This window comes from Talpa occidentalis, unplaced genomic scaffold (genome assembly GCF_014898055.3).
Source record: "Talpa occidentalis isolate TD23 unplaced genomic scaffold, MPIMG_talOcc4v2.1, whole genome shotgun sequence".
In the NCBI taxonomy this organism is placed as follows: Eukaryota; Metazoa; Chordata; class Mammalia; order Eulipotyphla; family Talpidae; genus Talpa; species Talpa occidentalis.
Genome location: NW_026555331.1, coordinates 138,956,266 through 138,978,497, shown reverse-complemented (window position 1 = coordinate 138,978,497; position 22,232 = coordinate 138,956,266). Strand labels below are relative to the sequence as shown.

The following is a 22,232-nucleotide window of genomic DNA, read 5'->3' as shown; positions in this document are numbered from 1 at the left end:
GACCAAATGTTTAAGACCTCTCCACTTAACTGGACTTCAGAGACCACAGATTGAGCGTGTTATATCAGTGGGACATTGCTCTGTAAGACTCACTCTCCCTCTTACTGCTCTTGCTCTCTTGCTGAGTGTCATTACTTAACATCCCCAGATAACTCAAGCATAAAACCTTGGAATCATCTTTGACTTGTTTGTCCTCCTTTTGTAATTTCTGTATATGTCAGATCCACCAAACATTTTTGCTTAAGCTCTTCTTCTCTCTGTTTGAAATTAGGCTAACCTCATCAGCTTTTTTTGGGCAGAGACTCTTCCCCCACCCCGCCATATTTAATCAATGAAGTAGTAAGAGCAGGTTCACTTTCCTAGCCTCAGATTAACCAAGCTCATGAATTGGAAAGGTAGAATTGGAAAGCCGGTGTGTAGTTTCTGGTGTGTACCAGAGGGTTCTTTCCCTATAAGTAGACTTCTCTAGGAGCCCATACCATAATTAGAAGGTTATTTGAGAAGGAATCAGAACAAAAGCAGTAAGATAAAGTGCTTAATGGCCTGTCATAATCTAATGACCACCATCTTGTAACAGGGACCCCTTGTGTCCAGAAAACTCATGTCTACAAGCAGAGACGAAAGTGGCCCCTGCAGCCTTTCTCTTTTAATTCTTCATGGGCCTGTAGGGCTGACCCTTGCTGTTGGGCCCTTACCTTGTTTCTTTACAGGTGTGCATACATTCAGGTGACTCTGCTTGAATTTTGCTACATGGGAAACCAAGCTTTGAATGGCTGTACCTCTTCTTCCCAGTCATCCCACTTTGATCTCGAGATGGAATTTAAGGGCCATCTTACTTTACATGTTTGGAGAAAATGTCATTGTGGCTGCACTGTAAGAACAAAAGACTAATCTCCCCTTGGGTTCATCAGGCTTTCCCTTCCCTACCCTCAACATGCCTCCTTAGCACCCTCTGTGTAGTAACCCTTATCAAAACATTCCTGTATTTCATATTTTGGTGGTTATTTGCTTGTCTGTTTTCCCTCTAGAGCTTGAGCTGTCTGAAAGCAGATACCGTTATTTCCATACCCACTGTCTGGCATCGTGTCTATCACCCATTTCCATTCATTTAGCCAGTATGAGCACCTACACTGACAGGCAACAAGTCAGATATGGTTCCTGTTCTCTATAAACTTGGATTTTATTGGAGGCGAGGAAGCATGTAAATAAACAAAATAGTACTTACCTAAGGAAAGACCTACAAGGAAATGAACAAGAGGCTGAAGCAGACAACTTGGGGGTGTCCTTTGGGTGATCAGAAAGGCCTTTGAGAAACTGGCATTTAAGACACACTGTAGGACCTCTCTGGTGGCGCAAGGGGTTAAGATGCAACCTTTGAAGCTATCTGCAGCACAAGTTTGATCCCTGGCCAGGGAGCTACCCACATGGTGCAGCAGACCTCTCCTGCCTTCCCCGCTTCTCCCCTCAGCAGTGTATTTCAGTCAGTCCGCCTGTTCTGTTCCCCACTCTGTCTCTGGTAAATCCTCTCACCTCCCACATCTCTGGCCTGTACCCCAGTTCTTGTATGCATAAATAAATAAATCTTTAAAAAAAAAAAAAACAAACACACACACTAGAAAGCCCCAGAAGAAGCATGCTATCTATGGAAGTAGTAGTCTGGGCTCCTTTGAAGTTGTCATTGCAGAGACCCTGAGGAGGGAGAGAGCTTGTGTTTCAGGGAGTGAAGACAGACTAGCGTATCTGGACAGGCAGAGAGGAAGACCTCGGTGAGAACATGTGTGTCAGTCAGGTCGTGGGCACCCATGAGTGAATGAGACCACTAATGATACGGTGACGCGATTTGTTTGGAACCTGGTACTCGGTTTATTTGTTCAAACTTGTAGTTCTAGATATGTTTGAATATTCTTGTCTGGAAATTTAACTCTTATAAATTCTGATTGCAAGAAAACCTAGAATTTTAGTCTTAACATGAAACATATCCATCACTTAGCAGCTCTGAGGAAGTCACTTCCCTTGCTGAATCGCCCTCCCTAGGGAACCTACAATGTATCCAGATAAACCTCCTGTATCATTTTGAGAACTTTCACTTTTATCGGACATCCTTATTTTCTACTGAGGGATCTACTATTTCAGCATAACTGTTGAGATGTGACATCCTAATCTGAAAACTAATTCAGGATAAGCCTAGTCATTTAGACTTGTTTGAGTAGTTTTGAATTAATGTTGATCGGTGTTTTTAACTTATCTTAAACTGTGATTTCAAATCTCTGAGTATAAGGCTTCTCTCCCTCCTCACAAGCCCTTTTCGTGTCCTGTGCTGCTCTATGTTGCATATGCATTATTGGGCTGAATGAAAAGCAGAATGTTGTGGAGAGAGGAAAATGAGTAGTAGCTTTACTCCTCACCAACTGTCTTGTCTTGGGAAATGTCACAGTCTTGCCATTTCTTCTCTTTAGTGGAAAAAATGCAAACCATCAGCACAGCAGAGTAGTTGAGAGGGTTAAATGAAGTAACACATGTAAGACACTGCATCTCTTGGTAGAGGCTTGGTAAATATTTGATACCTGTTAATCTTCAGCCTCCCTGTGGGGGTAAATATTATTATCTCCACTTTGTGAATGGGGGGTGGGGTAAAGGCTGGGAAAAGTAAGACTGACACATTTCACTTGCTCTAGGCTGGTGCTTCTCAAACCTCACTGTCATGCTGAACACTGGGGAACCATGTTAAAGTGCAGATTCTAATGGAGTTGGTTTGGAGTGTGGTTTCAGCATTTCTAACAAGCTCCCCCACCTTGAGTAGCAGCTAAGACCCTTGGTTACTTACTTAGGAGGTGATGTGACTGGGCCTCAACCCCAGGTTTGCTCTACCCCAAAACCTTCCAGCATCCCATAGAACTGCCCAAACTCTCACCAGTGGGACAAGTTTTATTGAGGGAACTACAAGTTAGTTATTAGTTCCTACAGCAGTCAGAATCTGAAGTCTTTCAGTCATGTGGTCAGCATTTACTTAGAACATTTTATGTGCTGTGTCCCTTTCTCAAGAATCTTTTAAAGACGTGTAAGGTTAGATAAGAAATGGGGGAATGTTATCTACAGTGGTTCGTTGGACAGTTGTTTGGTGTCTTATTACCTTATGCTTAAATGCCCCACGTTGCTCTTATTTGCTCCACCCCAATCTGCTCCTCTTCCTGCCTTCACTTTGATTTTTGTTAGTGAGAACAGTGTCATCTACCATGTTGGAAACTTCAGCTATACTTGATTCCTCTCTCTCTCTCTCTCACAGTTAATGAGTTCTTTCAGTTTTACAAATCTCTGAAATGTGGCTTCCTCTCCAGCCTTCTGCTGCCTCTCAGCTCCTACCTGTCCTTGTGCCTCTGCTCCCAACTGGCCTTTCTCCTATACCTGGCATTCTGCTGTGCTCTGCAGTCTTGCTGGAGTTAATCTTCTAAATCAGGACAAGTCTGAGTATGCTACACCCTTTTCCAAAAGTGTTGTGGTCTGTTTAGAGAGGTGACATAGGATGACTAAGAGTGGACTTGAACTATATACTGCTTGGCTTCTAGTCCTAGCTCTGCATCTTACTGTGTGAGTCTGTCTCTGTAATCGTAACTTGTCTCCTTGGAATGTCATGTGGGTTATATGTTAGTAAACATTGTAAGTGATGAAAAACCTATTTGCTCTTTATCTTAGTGACTAAAAAAGAGAAGTAGCTATTTTAAAAATTGGGAAGGGGCTCCACCAGTGTAAAGGTTGGGCTGAGTGCTACCTTAGGAACAAGTTATAGGTTAATAAATCCTTCATTAGCAGCTGCTAACACAATATAATAAGGACTTAAGCACATTAAAGGTGAAAAGTTAAGTTCAGTCTTAAGACTAAAGAGAGGTCATCTCAGCTTTGGAGGCTGGTAACTCAGCTAGATTAGACTAATAGATGGACCCTATTAAATTGGGATGTTGTTTTGGGAGTGTTAATAATAGTAAATGCTAATAAGCTTTTCCTTATTCCTTTATATATCCTTAATCCTAAGTAATCCTAATACATTTACTATTACTGCTTTTTTACACTGAGGAAGCCAAGGCACAAGAGGTTAAGTGACCCGCCCCAGACCACATGGCAAGTAAATGATCAAGCTGAGATTGAAGTTAATTAATTAGCACACTCTCTAATCACCAGAATTCTGGATTTATTTTATTGCGAAAGATCTTTTCTCAGAAAAGAGTATTTTCATCTGGGATAAGGGTGCTCTGAAAATGGGTGATTTTTGTAAAGCTCAGTGGCAGAAAAGAAAGGAGTTGGGTGTTAGGACTCTCTCAGTCTCCAACATGTGACTCTTCTGTCCTGTGTTTTACCATCTAGATAATGCAGATGTTGAATATTTTCTGTTTCTTTTAAAGTGATGATAGTGGTTCCTTTTTAACAGAGACATTATCCCGAGCAGAATGCAGTCAGGTATTGACTCCTGTCTGGTTCCTTCTGTCATCTAGCACATTCATGAGTCACCTCGCTTGGCTTTACACCCAGCATATGCTCAGGCACTGCACACTACCTGATTAAGCCAAATAGTGAGAAAGGTAAATGTGCCAGAGACAACATTTACGTACTCATCTTCATCTTGATATTTAAACATATTGAGACAGTTCTGTCAGTTAATTAATGATAGACCCAGTGGTTTCTTGTTTTTTGTTTGTTTTTAAGGCAGTGATTATTTCCTTAGGAAAAAATACTGAAAAGGAAAAATGTAACCGTACAGTATTGTATGGCTCAGCAGCAATATTTACATGGTCATTAATATAGTCTCTGAGTTGCAATATAACCAACAGTGGTGCTGTAACTGTATTCAGGGGTACGCAGAGGGGTTGTGGAGTCAGGTAGAAATCCTGCTATTCCATTTGATAATTTTGAAAGTTGATAATCAAATACTACATTAAATGTTACTTAACTAAATGGAAGGTAAATGCCATTGCATGCATTTGACTGATTTTCTACAAGATCTCGCATTTGTTTTAACTAATCGAGGTAAACTCTGACTTTAGTAAATTAGAGTCCAGCATTACTTATTTCTTAAAATGTTGACGATCTGATGAAGCATTCAGATCCGTAATTCTCTTGTGAGGATTCATTACTTTATTTGCTGTTATAGCAAAAGTAGTATGGTGTAAAAACTGCTGTTTAAAATATCAGATCCACTTAAGAAATAAGAATTAGCCTGCCATCCTATTTGGGGCATAAATTAAAAAGTACAGTTAAGTGTTTAGAGAGTAGGTAAGATACTTCTTCTGTGATCAACTAAATGATGCCTTGTCAGGTTTTAGAGGTTTAATTGACTGGTCTTGCCTTTGAGATAGTTAATGAAAGATGTTTCATATCTTAGTGTGTTTTTGCTCATGGATCCTGAAGGACCACTTCTACATGTGTGTCTGAGGGAAGCACGAAGGAAGGTAGGTAGAGAAGATCTTCTTCCCTGCGTGGCCCAACCAGGGCCAGAGCTGAATTGCCGAACACATGGGCATTCTGAGGTGTTTTGAGGATGAATTTGTTTCTCTTTAGAAGCTTTAATACCAATAATGGTGAGAGTGAGGGAAACAGATTGGCTTGTATGTTGATTGGAAAATGACTGGATGCAACCTTTTTTTTTTTAAGATTTATTTATTTATTTATACAGGAACCGGGGTACAGGCCAGGTGCGTGGGAGGGTGAGAGGATTCACCAGAGACAGAGCGGGGACACCAGAGACAGAGCGGGGAACAGAACAGGTAGACTGATGAAATGCACTGCTTGAGGGGAGCAGCGGGCGAGACAGGAGAGGTCTGCTGCGCCATGTGAGACCCTCGCGGCCGGCCAGGATGCAACCGGGCGCTGCAGAGGCTACGGACACAGTGTGGCACTCGACCACCTGTGCCACCAGGGGAGGCCCTGGATGCAACCTTTTTGAAGGACACTTAGGCCCTACGTAGCAAAATTAGGTAAATAGCCCTTTGACTCAGAAGTTCCACTTCTAAAAACTGGAAATACAGCAAGAGACGTAGATTGAGTTGCTTACTGTAACAGCAAAAAACCTGACAGCAACTACTCATGTACTCAGGGTTGCTTAAATTATGATTCATCAGTATTGGGTAGGCATCTTAAGAGAAGGGCGCTTTGTTCTCTTTCAACTTATAAAGATGTCCTCCATACATAACCTGTTTACAGAACAGTTTAAAAAGTGTGTCTGTGATGCTGTGAAAGTGTGTATGTGTAAGCATTTCTCCGTAAAGTGCATAAACAATGGTCATTTCTGGGCAGTGGGACTAGATGTTTAGGGGAATGTGAAGGCTGCTTCAGACACCATTCATATTTTAAAAGACAATTTTTTAAAAAGCCTAAAACTCCCATATGTACCAAATGAGGTTATTTGATTGAAAGTCATTCTCAGGACTGCACTGTGCACGCTGATGTGGCTCTAGCAAACTGTTTGTCTCAGCTGAGCCTATCAGCCCTCCTTGTCCTTATGATACAAAACATAAGAGAGGGAAACCTAATTGTTTTATTACCTATCCAGTGCCAAATTTTCTTACTATATTTGCACCCACTGTTGTTTGTGTCTAGGTTTGTTTTCTTTTGTTTTGCTAAATAGCTTTGATTTTTTTTTATGTTGTTTAATTATTCAGGAAGCACTCCTTGTCAGAAACTTGATTTCAGTTTCCTTCCCATGCCTTTGACTTTATTCTCTTACTGTTTGTACATATTTAAATCTTCGGATTCTGTTTACTTTTTATTATTAATCTGGGCTCCATATTAGTTATTTGTCACTTCCATATCTCACAAATAGGACCACCCATTTCTTGACTGTTAATCCTCTCTGTTGCTGTTGAGTTAGTAGTCTTGCAGCATGGCAAAAGAGCTTCCTCTCTGAGCTCTATCCCCTCTTACTTGTATGATGCTTAAAGTAGCTTCAGCCACTCTTGTATCACATTACACACCCAGCTTACAAATCCACTTTCACCTCACATCTGACTTTCCAGGGTTTTCTGCTTATTTATGCATATTGGGGTTATTACGGTGTGGTGTTTCTTTAAAAGCATGTTTTTTTCCATTTTAAATTTTCATTTGTTTTGCTTATTTTCACTTATTTGCTTATTGTGGAATTTTTTTTTTTTAAAGCCCATTCAAGTTTATGCTGAAAGTTTTCATCCCAGTTCTTTCATCCTGATTATTCGTAATAATAATAAAGGCAACGTAAAAGCTACTAGAACATATTTGCTTACTAACTACCCTTTTGTATGGTTTTAAAGAAGCATTTCAATTGGGGCCTCCCTGGTGGCCCAAGGGGTTAAGACGCAACCTATGAAGCTGTCCACAGCCTCTGCAGCACGAGTTCGATCCCCAGCCAGGGAGCAACCCACATAGCTCTGCAGATCTCTCCTGACTCACCTGCTGCTCCGCTCAGCAGTGTATTTCAGTCAGTCTGCCTGTTCTGTTCCCCACTTTGTCTCTGGTGAATCCTCTTACCACTGCATACTTCCGGCCTGTACCCCAGATCTTATATGCATAATTAAATGAATCTTTAAAAAAAAAATGAAGCATTTCAATGAAGGAAACACTATTTTCCATGCCACTTTAGATTACATTTTAATCCTTTTTTTGCCCCCACTGTCTATTCAGGCCTTTATTAGACATTGCTACTGCCTCTCATAAGTTTTCCAGATAGGCAGTGGAAATTGGATTCATTTGAATAAAGTCATACTCATTTGTTTTGGAATCTAGATTTCTCTACATTCTACATGGTGGGCCACACTTTTATTTAGCATTTTATCCAGTGTATTTGTAGTTTTGCTTTTTTCAGTATAAAAACTTGACAGTGATCTTGAATCTGTTACTTAGTTCTTTGTCGTGTGGTATCCCTTTAAAAAGACCCAAGTCTGTGCTGCTCTCTTTTCCCTTTTTTTGAATTCAAGGTTGAGTTGTTACTAACGCCACTTAATATTTGACAACTGCTACGCATAATGAACGTGGAGTGGTTATGGGAACATCAAGTGCTGGTCATTCACATCCTGAGAAAGAAGTTGGGCTTGAGAAGCCACTGTGACTGGAGCCTCAGAGTCACTAGTTGTGTGTGCGTGGGTACTGTCTTCCCCTCTGGGTTTGGGGCATTTGTATTTGAATTTTAAAGAACTTGCTTTAAGAAACTGTCTTTGAGATTATTGAAAAGATAAAATGAGGGGGCTATCATTGGTCTCTCTAGAGATACCAGTGAGAGAAGGAAAGAAAAAGGAGGAAACCCTAGCTTTGGTTGTGGACCTGGGTGTTTCTGTAAGTAACTGTGACTTAGAAATGTGCCGACTGTTTTATATAAGAACAACTATGTGCCTAAGGTCTCTTCCTGCTCATTTTCTGTGATCCATTGTTTATTATTTTTCTGTGTTCATCTGAATGGGTACCACCACTTGGTTATTAATTTTTAAACATCACTTTGCAGTTGTAATGTACTATATGTCACTTGAAGAGTGCCAAAGAAAATACTTCCTTTAAAAATATCACTGCTTACTGCGAATGCTTCACATGTGGCTTGATGAGAACATCTGTGGGTAGGGACTATTAAACAGTTCCTTAACCTAATTCTGTTTTCATTGAGTGGCATTGCAGTCTACTTGTCAAGTGTTAGGGTAAAAACTAGTCTGTATTTAAAGTAAGTCAAGGAGACAAAGTTTTTAAGAATTTTCAGAGAATGTCGGAAACATGAATACCACATATACTACATGGATACTCCATCAAGCTATATTAAATAGTACTTGAGAAGCTGCTTCTGGATGAACTTTGTCCTTAGCACCCTGTATGGTACAATGAAGAAGCATACAGCCTAGAAGGGGAGGTAGGAGATTTTTTTTTTTTTTAAAGATTTATTTTATTTAAACAACCCGGGTACAGGCCAGATGCATGGGAGGGTGATAGGATTCACCAGAGACAGCGGGGAACAGAACAGGCAGACTGATGAAATACACTGCTGAGGGGAGCAGAGGGCGAGGCTGGAGAGGTCTGCTGCGCCATATGGGACCCTCTCCAGCCAGCCTGAATCGAACCGGCGCTGCAGAGGCTGTGGACAGCTTCACAGCGCAGCACTCAACTGCTTGCGCCACCAGGGGAGGCCCGGTAGGAGATATTTTAAATAGGTGTTTCCATTAGGATTTTGCAGAGGGCCACCCACCTATTTGAATGTTTCTATATCATTTGTGGGGAAATTATATGTTGTCTATAACTTTGAAGTTTTCAAGTTGAGGTGTTACTGTTATACTTAAGGTTATGATTTGTTTGTTGTTCTCCAGCCTACTGTGATTAGGTAGTCTGCCTTTGAAATGGCAGGATGCTTTCTAATTGGTTTCATCTACCTCTCCACACCGAGGACAGGAAAACTGGAAGTCTTAATTAAGTACCCGTATTTTTTAATGTGGCCTGCCTTCTAAACTTTTTATAAAAAAAAAAATTAGGGTGGGATGATTTGTTTGGGTTTTCATTGTGGACCTGATGTCTCTAGGGTGCCTTGTATCTTGAGAATCTTGAGAGTATTATTTTTTCTCTGCAGTTCAAAGTATTCTAGGTTTGCAGATTTTCAGCTGGATGTTTGACAATCTGATAGTTCTTTGATAGTGTCACCTTCCATAAAAGTAGAGTATAGTCATGTATATAATCTTCTGATTAAGAAAAGAAGAAATGAATCGAGATTCATTTAACTCCTGTTCAACCCCTATTTCTCGAACTTTGGCTATCTGATTTTTATAAACCACCTTAGATAGCTAAAGGCATGGAAGCCTTGTGACAGCTCTCAAACCTCTGTAGAGAAGAAAGAGAAACTAGGAAAAGAACATGCCAGTGCCTTTACATTACAGTGTGGGTTGCTTTCTATAGCAGAACATAAGCATATACCTTACTAGTTCCTGAGGGCACCATGTTATTTTATAGTACCATGTAGCAGCTATTATTCGTAGTGATGATTCAGCATCAAAGAGTAGGAAAAAACTTGTTTTTAGAGACTATAAAATAATTTGAATTTTGCTTAAGTAAATTTTAGTCATGGGAAATAATTTAGTCAAAGTGTATATTTTACACTTGAAAATGAATTCTTACTGTGTCAGATGCTGGATCAGACACCTTTGATCTTCAGCAATACTGTGAATGAAGTAGCAGTCCCTAAAATTCCTCCTTCCCTTTTTAAAAAGATTAGGAAACAGGTACAGAGTTAAGTGATTTACAAGGTGACTTCGTTTAAATCATGAGTTTTCCAACTTGTAATATATGGCTGCTTGGTTTATCCATTTATATTTCAGCTTTTGTGTGTTCAAAATAGAACATAGCTTCTTCCATTAAAAACATGTTCTTTCTGTCCTATATTTCACTTTGCCATTAATAGTATCACTTTACCTGTTTGACAAGGCTAAGACTATGCTTATATCTCACTGGCAGCTTCAGCTGTGGCTGTCTTGCAACTTCATTTATGTGTTCATTTATAAATATCCATTAAGTATCTGCTGTGTGCTAGGCTTTTTCAATGCCAGCAATGGATAAAACAGACAATCCCAGGGGTGGAGTTTGCCATGTAGTAGTGTCAGATAATAAACTAAATAAAACTAAAATGTATCTGTTGATGGGAATGTAACAGTATGCATTGTGACTAGGGTAGTCCCAGGTTTTACTGAGAGACTTTGGAACATGTTTACTATGTTTGCATTTGGAAATGAGATTGGCATGGAATTCTAGGGTTTTTTTTTCTTTTTGTGAAAATTAGAGATTCTAGCAATGCTAGAGCATTTGCTGACCATGTCTAGTTAGTTGCAAAGCATCTGAGGTCAAAATTGAATCTTGCCCATCATTCTCATGGCTGTTACTACCTTAGTTGAAGCCTCGCACATTTCTACTCAGTTTATCGCACCTTAGTCAGTTCTTTACACCACATGTCAGTTACTATTTTTGTAAAGCACAGTTATGTGCATAGAAATGCAACCATCTCCCTGCTGACCAGATAAAATCCAAGCTTTGGGGCCCATTGTAATCTAGTCTTGGTCTACTTTTTGCTGCTCTTGTGATCTACTCATCCAAATAAAAATGCTGTGGACCCTGCACTGTGGCCCCATCCTGTGCTTTTATGTCTTTGCTTTAAATGCCTTCTCTCCACCTCTCCATGTCCACATCACAAACTGTTCTCAAGGCCTGTGTAAATCCTTGTCTTGTGTAGCAAACCATCTCTGTCTCTACCCCCAAGCTGGAAGAAATCACAATCCACTTCTAAACTCCGATGACACATTATGGAAACTCTTTTTTACATTTACTCCATAATGTACACATCTTGGGTCCCGTTCCTAAACTTTAAACTTCTTGAAAGCAGGCTCTAAGAGTTTTTATTTGTTGTATGGCGTTATGTGGGAACTGTGTAAAATATTTTGCAGACCAAATTTTAACGGAAATAAAGCCTGTGCTCTTTTATGAATTTGGATGTTAATACTGTATGCTTCATAACTCAGCTTAATAGGTTCCTATTAATTCATGTGGAAAGCTTAAAATTATCAGGGCCAGCAGGACAGCAAAATCAAACTGCTTGAGTTTAAGAGAAAGAACACATGTACGTTATTTCATTGACTGCTCTTGACATTGTTTAATTGCCTTCCAGATTGAGATAAATGGATAAAAACATGCCCTCGTTTTTTATAAACATGCATTTCATCACTGGTAGAAGCCTTTTTCCCCTTCCCTCTTACTGCCTTTCATCCTTTTTTCCATACTTAGTTTCTCAATGGCTTTTATTTCTGCTACTTCTGTTATTTTTCCTTGGAGTAAAAGTCACCCCTTTCCCCTAATATGAAGAACACAAATTTAAAAACCTTTGAAAAAGTTTTTAAACTTCATTTCAACCAGGAGTCTTTGGTACTGTACATTACCATTTTTCTCTATAATTTAAACAGACACATCATTTTTTAAAAATTTTATTAAAAGTATTTATATATATCACATCATTGTTCATTTTTGTACAATATTTGCTTGCTCTTCCGTGTAGTCCCCGTAAAATTCCTGCCAATTCACCCATGCACCATCACTATTCCCTTGTGCTCTTCCCTCCCGTTTTGATTCTTCTCCCTCCCTCTCCCCTGCAGAATGTCTCTGATTTATAGTTGCCTGTTAACTGTTATTTAACTGCCTGTTATTTTGGGTTTTTATTATTTTTTCCTGATACCTTATTTGTTTCCCCTAAATTCTTCCTATAAGTGAAACCATCTGATACTTTTCATTTTCCTTCTGGCTTATTTCATTGAGCATAATCTCTTCTAGCTCCATCCAAATTGCTGTGAATGGCATGAGTTTATCTTTTTTTGATTGCTGAATAGTATTCGGTATGTGTATATATATACCATATCTTCTTGATCTAGTCATCTGTTTTGGGGCAAAGGAACATTTTTAATTATTATTTTGCCCTGACTACTTGCCGTGGATAGGAAATGCTTTGCTTGTCTCATTGGATTTTTCTTAGACATCCTTATGAAGCCACTTGTTTCATTCTTCAGAATGTCAGCTGTTGATATACTGTATTTGGCAGAGTATTCTTCTCTTTCAATATGTGACTTTTGTTTCTTCAATGCTGGATTATTTCCTGTTTCTTCCTTGGGAACATGTTGGTGGATTATTTCATAAGTTCTTAAGAGAACGGTATAGCTAAGTTGTAAACTTATATATTAAGTGTTAACGTTCTGATAACTGAGTCCATTATTAATTTGCTAGAACTTTTGTAACAGAAAATTACAAGCATTAAAAAAATAGAACAATGTAATTAATGAACCCACATGTACCCATCACTCAGATCCAGCATTAATCAACTTTGCACCAGTACTGTTTGTTCTTTTCTTTTTCCTAACTACCCACACTGGGTTATTTTGAAGCAAATCCTAGACATCATATATTTTATTTAGTAAATATTTCAATTTACATCTGTAAGGAGAAAAGTTCTTTATAAACATAACCCCCAAAATACTACTTTTGTGATATTTTGCACATTAATGGATTAGCAGACATTGTGTTTTTGCCAAGAAAATTAGGTAGTGTAGGTTGCTAATTTTTTTCAACTTTTATAGTGATTAATCTCAAGGAGAGTTGGTAACAGACTGGTCTGAATATCTAGAGCGAAAGCCACACAAATTGCTTCTACCTGCTGCTCAGAGGCGCTTTTGACAGCCCAGTTGCTTACTTTGTGGACACATGCAGGGAGGCCATCTCTTTTATGTTATAAACTCATTATCAGTAAACTTAGGAAAAGTGCTGTCTGAAGCCTAGGTCCCTGACCTGCTAACGTCAATCTTGTAGTACAGACTTAGCTCTTGGCTCCTTTTCTGGAAAATTCCAGGACTATATAAAATTCATTTCTAAAATCCCGATAGACACGTTTTGCCAAGAATGTCAGTTATCTCTTGACAGTTTGGCATTAGCCTTTAAATATTAGATTGTGTAATCATACTGCCATTCAGGGAAAATAAGGTAGTGGGTGGCTGGCATTTTAAAAGTGAAATGAACTTGGGTTCCTGGGAATGTTAATCATTATTCAGCTGAAAATGCTGATACTCCTTAATAGTAAAATGCTAAGTAAGTAAAATGCTGTATTTTGGGAATAACTTAGATGAGAGGTGAGTAAAATGTGATTTTATTTAGCAATTTCTTACCAGAACAATATTTAAGGGACATTTTATATTTTTTAAGCTTAGAAACTGAGTAAATAATGCAGGAACCTTCTAGTGAGTTCCTGTCAACCTACTAACTAGCCTGAGCGGCAGGCACATCTCAGAAATAGATAATTATTTTTGTCATTGTAACCTGCCTTCTCTTTGCTTTCCTTGCCCTTGACTTTGCAACAGAGAGCAGAAGGAAACTTGTGGCCGCTACCATAAATATACATGGTAGTAGCAGTCAAGTAATTTTTATATTTTTTGTGGGTGAGTCATTTGTTCGTGGCAATGGAAATGGCTTATTTTTAATGCAGTGTTTTCTTCCATCTAAACTTAAATTCTTTTTTTCCCATCTGATTTAGTGCCTGTACTATTTCAAGGCAGCATGTATTTAAGCATAGCTTTTCATTTCTCCAGTTGTGGTAGGAGTTTTAAAGATTTAATTCTGTTCACTTTTAGCTTTTCATATGAAATGGGATATAAGAACTCTTTAGTGTACAGTGTAATGTACTAATAAGGATAGACCCTATATATCTGGCATGTGGGTTATACCAGTGGTCACAGGAAAGAAGGGTTTGGAGCTTTGTTTTCTAATCTCATTTTAACATAACTGGGGAGGAGAATATTTGGAAAATAGAGAATTGGCATGGACTTTAATTCCAAAGTGTTTTTTTTTGTAACTGGAAAATGGAAGTAACTAGATTTATTGCAAGGGATAGAAAAGATACCTTTAATTTTTAAGAAAAGATATCCATCTGAATATTTCATAATTTAAAAATTACTAGTTTATATTAATTGCTGTTACTATAGCAAACTTGTTCTGTTAGGTGATTGCTGCTTTTACAGATTTTTATATTACAAAATTTGTGGCTTTTGTTAAACTCATTTTATTCTCTACCATATTACATTCTTTGGTTATCCTTGCGAGTTTAGTTTTGTTTAATAACTGGAATATCTTTCTCTGTATAACTGTATTCAGGTGACTACTTCTGGATACCCCAAGTTGAGCAGAAACATCGGTGGCTCTCTAGGTGGGAGAGGGCACTAGTAAGCCAGTGTGGACACTAGTAGCAGCCTATTGTCTAAATGGCTTCTAATTCATCTAGTCAGTTTCTTACTGATATTTAAGTTAATTTCCATCTTTAAATTCCAAATATAACAGTAAGGTTATTTGTACATGTATCAGATACTTTATTTTTAGTAAACTTTGTATTATTTAACATACTGTAATGTTACTTAATAACATGTGCAAAAAGTGCACGAATCATTTTTGTAACCCAGTGATATATGTAACAATAAGTCGAGGTATAATCACCACCCTACTAGCCCGCCCCCTCCCCCAAGCGCTCTTTCCAGTTATCACAGTACCACCATTACCCTAATTTAGAACTCCCTTCACTTAGTCTATTTGAAATGTGTGTAAATGGAATCATCTTGTGTTCATTTGTATCTGGTTCCTTTCCCTCTAATGTCTGAAATTCATATATTTATGTATAGTGGTTCATTTTTTTCTATATAATCTATTAGATGACTACCACAATTTATCTTTTTATTGTTATGAACCGTTGGGTTGTAATGTAGTTTTGGCTATCACCAACAGTGATATGAACATTTTTTAAAAAGCTTTATTTATGCATACAAGAACTGGGGTACAGGTCAGAGGTGTGGGGGTGAGAGGACAGAGTGGGGAGCAGAACAGGCAGAGTGACTGAAATACACTGCTGAGGGGAAAAGAGGGCCATTCAGGAGAGGTCTGCTGTGCCATGTGGGTCAGGCCACCATGGAGGGCCTGAGGGCCTAGCTATCGTGGTAGCACTGAGACTTAACCCCTAGGCCATTAGGATGCCCTTTATCCAGCTTTTTAATCTTTATTCAATTAATAGTGAAAAATGTCTCATTTTAAAACTGCTTTGATTAACTTTTTATGTTTTAATTGCCTCATTTCAGTTTTTTTCATTTGACTGCTATGATATTTTCTTTGGGAGTATTCCTAATCTTTTTACTTCATAATAACTCATTAAACTTTTTTGTGTGTTATATGCTATCATTTTCTTCCTAGTTTGTTTTTGTTTTAACTTTGTCTTTTAAATATGTGCGCATGCTTGCATCTGCTAATTTTTTCCTCCCTGGTTTCTGGCTTTGGTGTCATTCTTAGGAAACTCTCCATTGCCAAGATTATTTTTTTTTTTTTTTCAGTTTATTCGACGGCTTTATCGTTTGTATTTAATTTTGTTTATTGTAACTAGATTTGATGTCTTTTTCCCTGACACAAAGGAGGCTTTTTTTTATATTTTAAAATGATTTGGGGGCTCCCTAGTGGCACAAGGGATTAAGACGCAGCGCTATGAAGCTAACCACAGTTTGATCCCCAGCCAGGGAGGTGACCCACACGACACAGCAGACCTCTCCTGAATGGCTCCCTGCTCTCCTCAGCAGTGTTTTTCAGTTGATCCGCCTTTTCTCTTCCCCACTCTTTCTCTGGTGAATCCTCTCACCCCACACACCTCTGACCTGTACCCCAGTTCTTGTATCCATAAATAAATAAATCTTTAAAAAAAAAAACAATTTGAACTTTTATTTCCACATTAGCATTCACAGTAGCTTTGGAATATTAGGTGTCAGGGTGACTGGTCAGGAAGAATTTGTTATACCAGAGCTTCCTTGGTTCCAAGCATCCTTTGACCAAGTGAGAGATCAAACTGATACTATTTGAATCCTTCTTCCTATTCATATCATTCCAGTGTACATGCTACTAAAGTTGTTAGTTTTCATTTAGAAAAAGAATGAGATGAAATTACTATAGGATATTATATCTTATTTAATTCCTCTAGTGGATACTTTTCAAGACTTTTGAGCAAGGACTTTGCCAAAAGTCCACCTGGTCTCTCATATCTGTGGCCTATAGGAGAGAGGATTGGAGAGTCAATTATTTTAAACCTTTAAAAATACCAGTCTTCTCTATTTAAGAGAGCATTTAAATTTCTCATTGGCTTCTTTCTCTTTTGTATAATAGTGCATATAATTAAAAAGTAGTTTGCCCTGCTCATTGAGGTAGATGAGACCAATTTTTCATATATCATTTTTTGTTGTTTTTACTGTGGGATTTGAAAATTCCCTGCAGCCCCCATACCTAAAATTTCTATCAATAGAGTCATTATTGGATTAGACACAAAGCAGAGACCTAACGCAGATATTACACCAGTCATACTTTCTATTCTACTGAGATTGATAGATTCCATTTCTATAATTGAATCTTAGCACTTTAAATGGGTGAAAGTCTCAGAAGCAGTTAAGTCTTTGAGGAAGAGAGCATAGGCATTTACTACTCTGCAATTAGAGCCCCAGAGTACATCAGAATCTAGAAGCCAGCCTAAAGGGAGATGGATTTTTGGGAGGGAGAAAAAGAGGAGTAAAAATAAATGCTTCAGAAAAGATTAAAAATCAATTTTTTTTTTTTTTTTTTTGCTGATCTTTTGTATTTGGCAGTACTACTTGTAGCAGTGTTGTATCGTTAAATTAGTTTGATTGTTCCTCAAGCCAAGTAGAAAATTGTGGAAACTTCCCTTTGTAAATTCATAATTTTAGGAGCCTAGCATTTCCAGTTTAGAATTAGTGTTTTTGTGTATTTGAATTTGACTACAGGGAATACTAGTTCTATATTAAAGGCTTGTTGGGGATAGGTTGGGGGAGAGAATATAAAAGTGAGAAAGAACATAAGTGCCTGTTTTTAATTTACACATATGCAAAATACAGTCTTTTTTTTTTTTTTAAAGATTTATTTATTTATGCATACAAGAGCTGGGATACAGGCCAGAGATGCAGGGGGTGAGAGGATTTACCAGAGACAGAGTGGGGAACAGAACAGGCAGATTGGGGAACAGCGGGCAAGTCAGGAGAGGTCTGCTGAACCATGTGGGTTGCTCCCTGGCTGGCCAGGGATTGAACTCATGCTGCAGAGGCTGCAGATTGCTTCATAATGCAGTGCTTAACCCCTTGCACCACCAAGGAGGCCCTCAAAATGCAGTCTTAATCATTTTACATATTTTGCCCATTTAATCCTTACAGAAATTTATGAAGTGGTGTTTTCTCATTTTACAAAGAGATAACAGACACAAGGAGAGAGTTTAAATTGTTTGGGCCTGCAAACCCAGTAAGTGAAAATTCTGGGATTTGATTACCAATTTCTTGAATCTAAAGTTCTTGCATATTCTGTTGAGAGTATATACTGTCTTCTAACTTAACAGATTTTTTATATTTTTATCAGTTTCACATTAAATTTTGATAACATTTTAAATGGCATACCTTGGGAATGTCAGTCATCATTAGTGCTTCCAGGTAACATAAAGTCTGTGTAATTTCCTTTACCTTCCACCTTAGCATTGAGAGTAAGCATGAAGTTACAATCCTGGGAGGACTCAATGAATTTGTAGTGAAGTTTTATGGACCACAAGGAAGTAAGTACATGTGTTGGTATGTGTTCTAATTCTATTACAGTTTTTTACTCTGTTTTAATACACAGTGGGAATATCATACAGAGGGTGATATGTGTAGTTTTTGAAGATAGAGTTGAACACTACAAGCAGGAAGTACCTTGTGCTCTTATTGTAATTATTTATTGGTTTTCCTTTTTATTTCTGTGTGATAGTATTAAACATGAGTTGGGAATTCTGGGTTTTGTGATGGATAACCACATGGATGCTTTGGGGAGGGGGGACTTTTATTTTTCTGGGTTTTGTTGGGAGGGCATAGCGGGAGTAATTGAGATAGAAAGCTATCACTTACCACATAATTGAATTGTGTTTAATACTTTAAATAATAAGGTAAATTGGGGGAGAGAGTTATGGTTTACTTACTTTATATCTCTTGGTCTTTTTTTTTAAATATATATAATTTTTTTTTTTAGAGAGAGATTTATTTATTCATGTATACAAGAACTGGGGTACAGGCCAGATGTGCGGGAGGGTGAGAGGATTCACCAGAGACAGAGCGGGGAGCAGAGCAGGCAGACTGACTGTAATACACTGCTGAGGGGAGCAGTGGGCGAGACAAGAGAGGTCTGCCATGCCATGTGGGTATCTCTGTGGCCAGCCGGGATTGAACTCCCACTGCAGGGGCTGCAGACAGCTTCATAGTGCTGCGCTCAACCGCCTGCGCCACCAGGGAGGCCCTCTTGGTCTTTTAAAGAAAAATGTTTTAATCTGAACATGGAATACCTACTAGCTATAACAGGTCCATGACTTGAAATTTGTATTTACATCAGTTTCATTTTAAATTTTGATAACACTTTAAAAGGCTTACCTTGGGAATGTCAGTCATCATTAGTGCTTCCAGGTAACAAGTCTTGAAATTAATTTTGAAAGAAATTAGGATCTAATGTGTATTTATAGTCAGATTTACTTTCTAATATGGAGACAGTTCTAATGTTGAACATTTTTACTTTTCTTTTAGCACCATATGAAGGGGGAGTATGGAAAGTTAGAGTGGATCTTCCTGATAAATACCCTTTCAAATCTCCATCTATAGGTATGTAACTACCCAGTTTCTTTCCTTAAGAGAGTTTTGAAATCAAGGGGGGAGAAATTTTACATTTTGTGGGAAATAATTCTAGAGTCACTATTTAACTGACCTTTCCTCCTTTTTTGGCTTTGGTTCATTTGTGACTTTGGGGGGGACTTCCATAGTTCAGATACACCCTTTGTGTGATGATTGTGATAGCTATAATTCTATGTTTTTCTTGTTCAGGGTCAGACTAAACAATTAATTTTAAGACCCCATTCATTTAAGGCTATTAGCGGTAAAATGAACCTCTTCTGTTAAATGCCAGATTGTTGGAATTCTGTTCTACTAAAATAGAGTATCCATTATAATTCTGTCATCTGAAAATCCTCTCTGTATCCTACCTAGCAGTGAAATGACCCTTTTCCAATTCCCCTACTCCCCGTCTTTTTAGTCCTTTAAACAGTGGGAGAAAGTTGAATAGAAACCTTGGTGGGGTTGTATACAGAGGTATTTTTTCCATACTGTTTTCCCTCTGTCTTAATTGGGTATATTATTAACCTGTCACCCCCATTAAGGCACCTACTGACAATTTAGGAATTGAAGGTTAACACTTTTAACTAATTTTATAGTAATTATATTATTTTCTATAATTATATTATTTTCTATAATCTATAAGATTATAGAATGGTAGTAATTTTGCTAATTTAATCCAGCTTTTAAACATTTCATTCTTAGATGATTTAAAAATATTATGAAACATTGACCAATTTTAAGGAAGAACAAAATAAAATTAGAACATGTTGAACACTGATGGCTACACTGACTGAGCCTCATGTTCAGAATTGTTAGAGTTGAAACATCTTGCTACTGCTGTGGGCTTGTCTTTGAAACTAATGCCAAATCTCTTGTTGAGACACCATTCCTCTCACCCCTGAACCAAAAGGGTTTTTTAAGGAGGTGGACCACAGACATTCTGAGCTTTATGTTATGATTCCAGGCCCCCACATTTCTTAGATAAATAATACAGAAAGGTTATGATAGTCAGGAACTAATTTCCAATAAATTGCAGGACCCTCTCCCTCAACCTCTAGCTTCCTTACATGTTTTATGCTATAAAAAAAAAATACTATGGAGAGTTTATAATTCCTTATTAGGCTGGGAAGCCTTAATGGTGACTTAAAGAATTAACTGGTATTTTCCACTTAAGTTCCCTTAGGTGAGTTTTCTAAGCTCAGTGATTGAGAAGGTACTTTATGGATAATTGAATTGGAAATTTCCCATTGCTGCAAGGATCTTTGAGTTTCAGATGCTGAACTAGAAAGGGCTCTGTGAGATGTTGACAGCAACCCTTTTCCAATTCCATTCCGGCTGGTGGAATGTAGGTTTTACAAAGGTTAGATGGGCTTTTCTATCATGTTATGGTTTCCCTGTCCCGTTTCTATCTTAATTTGAAGTATTCTTTCTATACCTGCATTTAAAACTTTATGCAGTTGAATGGAATGAACTTTAAGCCTTTACAAGCAGAATGTCCTAACCATATAAATTCATTTGAATATATTTCGCAAATGCCTGTTTATTTAAAGGCTAGAAATTGGTATGCTAAATCTAGTTTTGTTGCCCAAATTCCTAATCAGAAAGGAAACTATAACTTGTTGAAACTAACAGTTAACCTATAAAAATGCAATTACATACCCTATGGAGATGTAGTTGTTTCTCAAAGCTTGTCTTAACATATTTTTCTGAGCAATATGATTACTTCATAACTTTTAAAGTGAATATATCTAAACTTTAGACAGTTTTTGAACTAATGGCATGAGAAGCCGATGACTTTAATTAACAATGTAAATATGAAATTGGCTGGTACAGATAACTAGGCTAATTTAAGTTCTTCCTAATTTTCTTTTGCCTTTCTCTATGCTTGGTTAATACCTGCAAATGTGTACCATCTTCTTTAAGGGAAGTAGATCTAGCTGAAATATTTGTACAAGCTGTCCTTGTTTCCTCCAAAGGAACATTGCATAAGAGAGTTTTAATCATTTGTGTGGGGTGACCCATTTTCAGGTCATCAACAATGTAATTACTGTTGGAATGTGCTTTAAACATTTGGAGAGGTAGTGGCTCACTTAGAATAGGCAAGGTTTCCTTTTTGGGTTGTACAGATACTTGTAAATTTATACAGAGGGGCACAGAAATAGGATAAACCCAACTTCAGTGTTCTTTTTAAACACTGCCTCTAACAGTCATACCCTTCTTCTTGAGTCAAATTTTAAACTCTTAATATTAAAGTGTGCACCTTTTACTTAGCAAAATTAAGATGTCTCCTAATTTACCCATCAATGAGGTATCATTATTTGCATTCTGGTGTATGTACTTTAAAACATTTTTCAATGCATATTTAGGTGTATGTTCAATATAATCTGACATGCTCATCTTTCAGGTGCCCTCCAAAAGTTTTAAAAGAATTGCAATGAGCTGTAACTAAAATTGTCCTTTATAAAACACTGCATCTTTAAATAAGTGTGTGGTTTTCTTTCATAATAGTAATAAAGCAACTTAAAGAGTTTAACTAGACATCTTGAAGGTAATGAACGCTGACATTGCCTTCGTTGTTTAGACTTCTTGGGTTCACCTTTTGGAATTTTACATTCTCTTTGAATGTGTTAAGTGACAGCAAATCTTAATGCTTTGAAACTGTATATAATTTTTTTAAAATGGCTAAATAAAGGTCATTTAATCCCAGAGAATTAATGAGTGGAAAGATTGTGTAACATCAGTTGGGGTGTAAGATAGATTATTCTGGAATTGACTGGCATTTTAGGATTATGATTTTCTTGATAAGTTTGGCCCAATGGACCCTTTCAAAGAGAAATTATAAAAATTCTGTAACCAGTTGTAACATCATTGAAATATTTGCGAAGTTGTCAGAAAATACTGATTTGGAATAAGTCATATTTGAATCTTTTAAGTTCTGTCTTCTTTGAGAGTTCAGACTTACACCTTTTTCATTGAGAAATATTCCTAGAACGCTTAGCAGTGCCTATGGGTGTCACTAACTATGTA

At 37.7% G+C, this 22,232-nt stretch overlaps 1 protein-coding gene across 9 annotated transcripts in view; it reads left to right on the top strand.

Annotated features, from left to right (window-relative positions):
- The window catches only part of UBE2H (ubiquitin conjugating enzyme E2 H), a 98,957-nt gene that overhangs the window by 38,089 nt on the left and 38,636 nt on the right, over positions 1–22,232 (top strand). For 5 of the 9 annotated variants that reach the window (XM_054692665.1, XM_054692659.1, XM_037513099.2 and 2 more), the window contains exons 2-3: positions 18,051–18,127; positions 19,122–19,196. Coding sequence is in view for 3 of the 9 variants with exons in the window: in XM_054692659.1 (XP_054548634.1) it covers positions 18,051–18,127; positions 19,122–19,196 (152 nt within the window). In the remaining 6 variants the exon portion in view is untranslated. Of the gene's footprint in view, positions 1–4,043; positions 4,114–5,367; positions 5,439–17,738; positions 17,824–18,050; positions 18,128–19,121; positions 19,197–22,232 lie in introns of those variants that run through there. The other 4 variants (XM_054692664.1, XM_037513116.2, XM_037513104.2 and 1 more) reach the window with 4 other exon arrangements.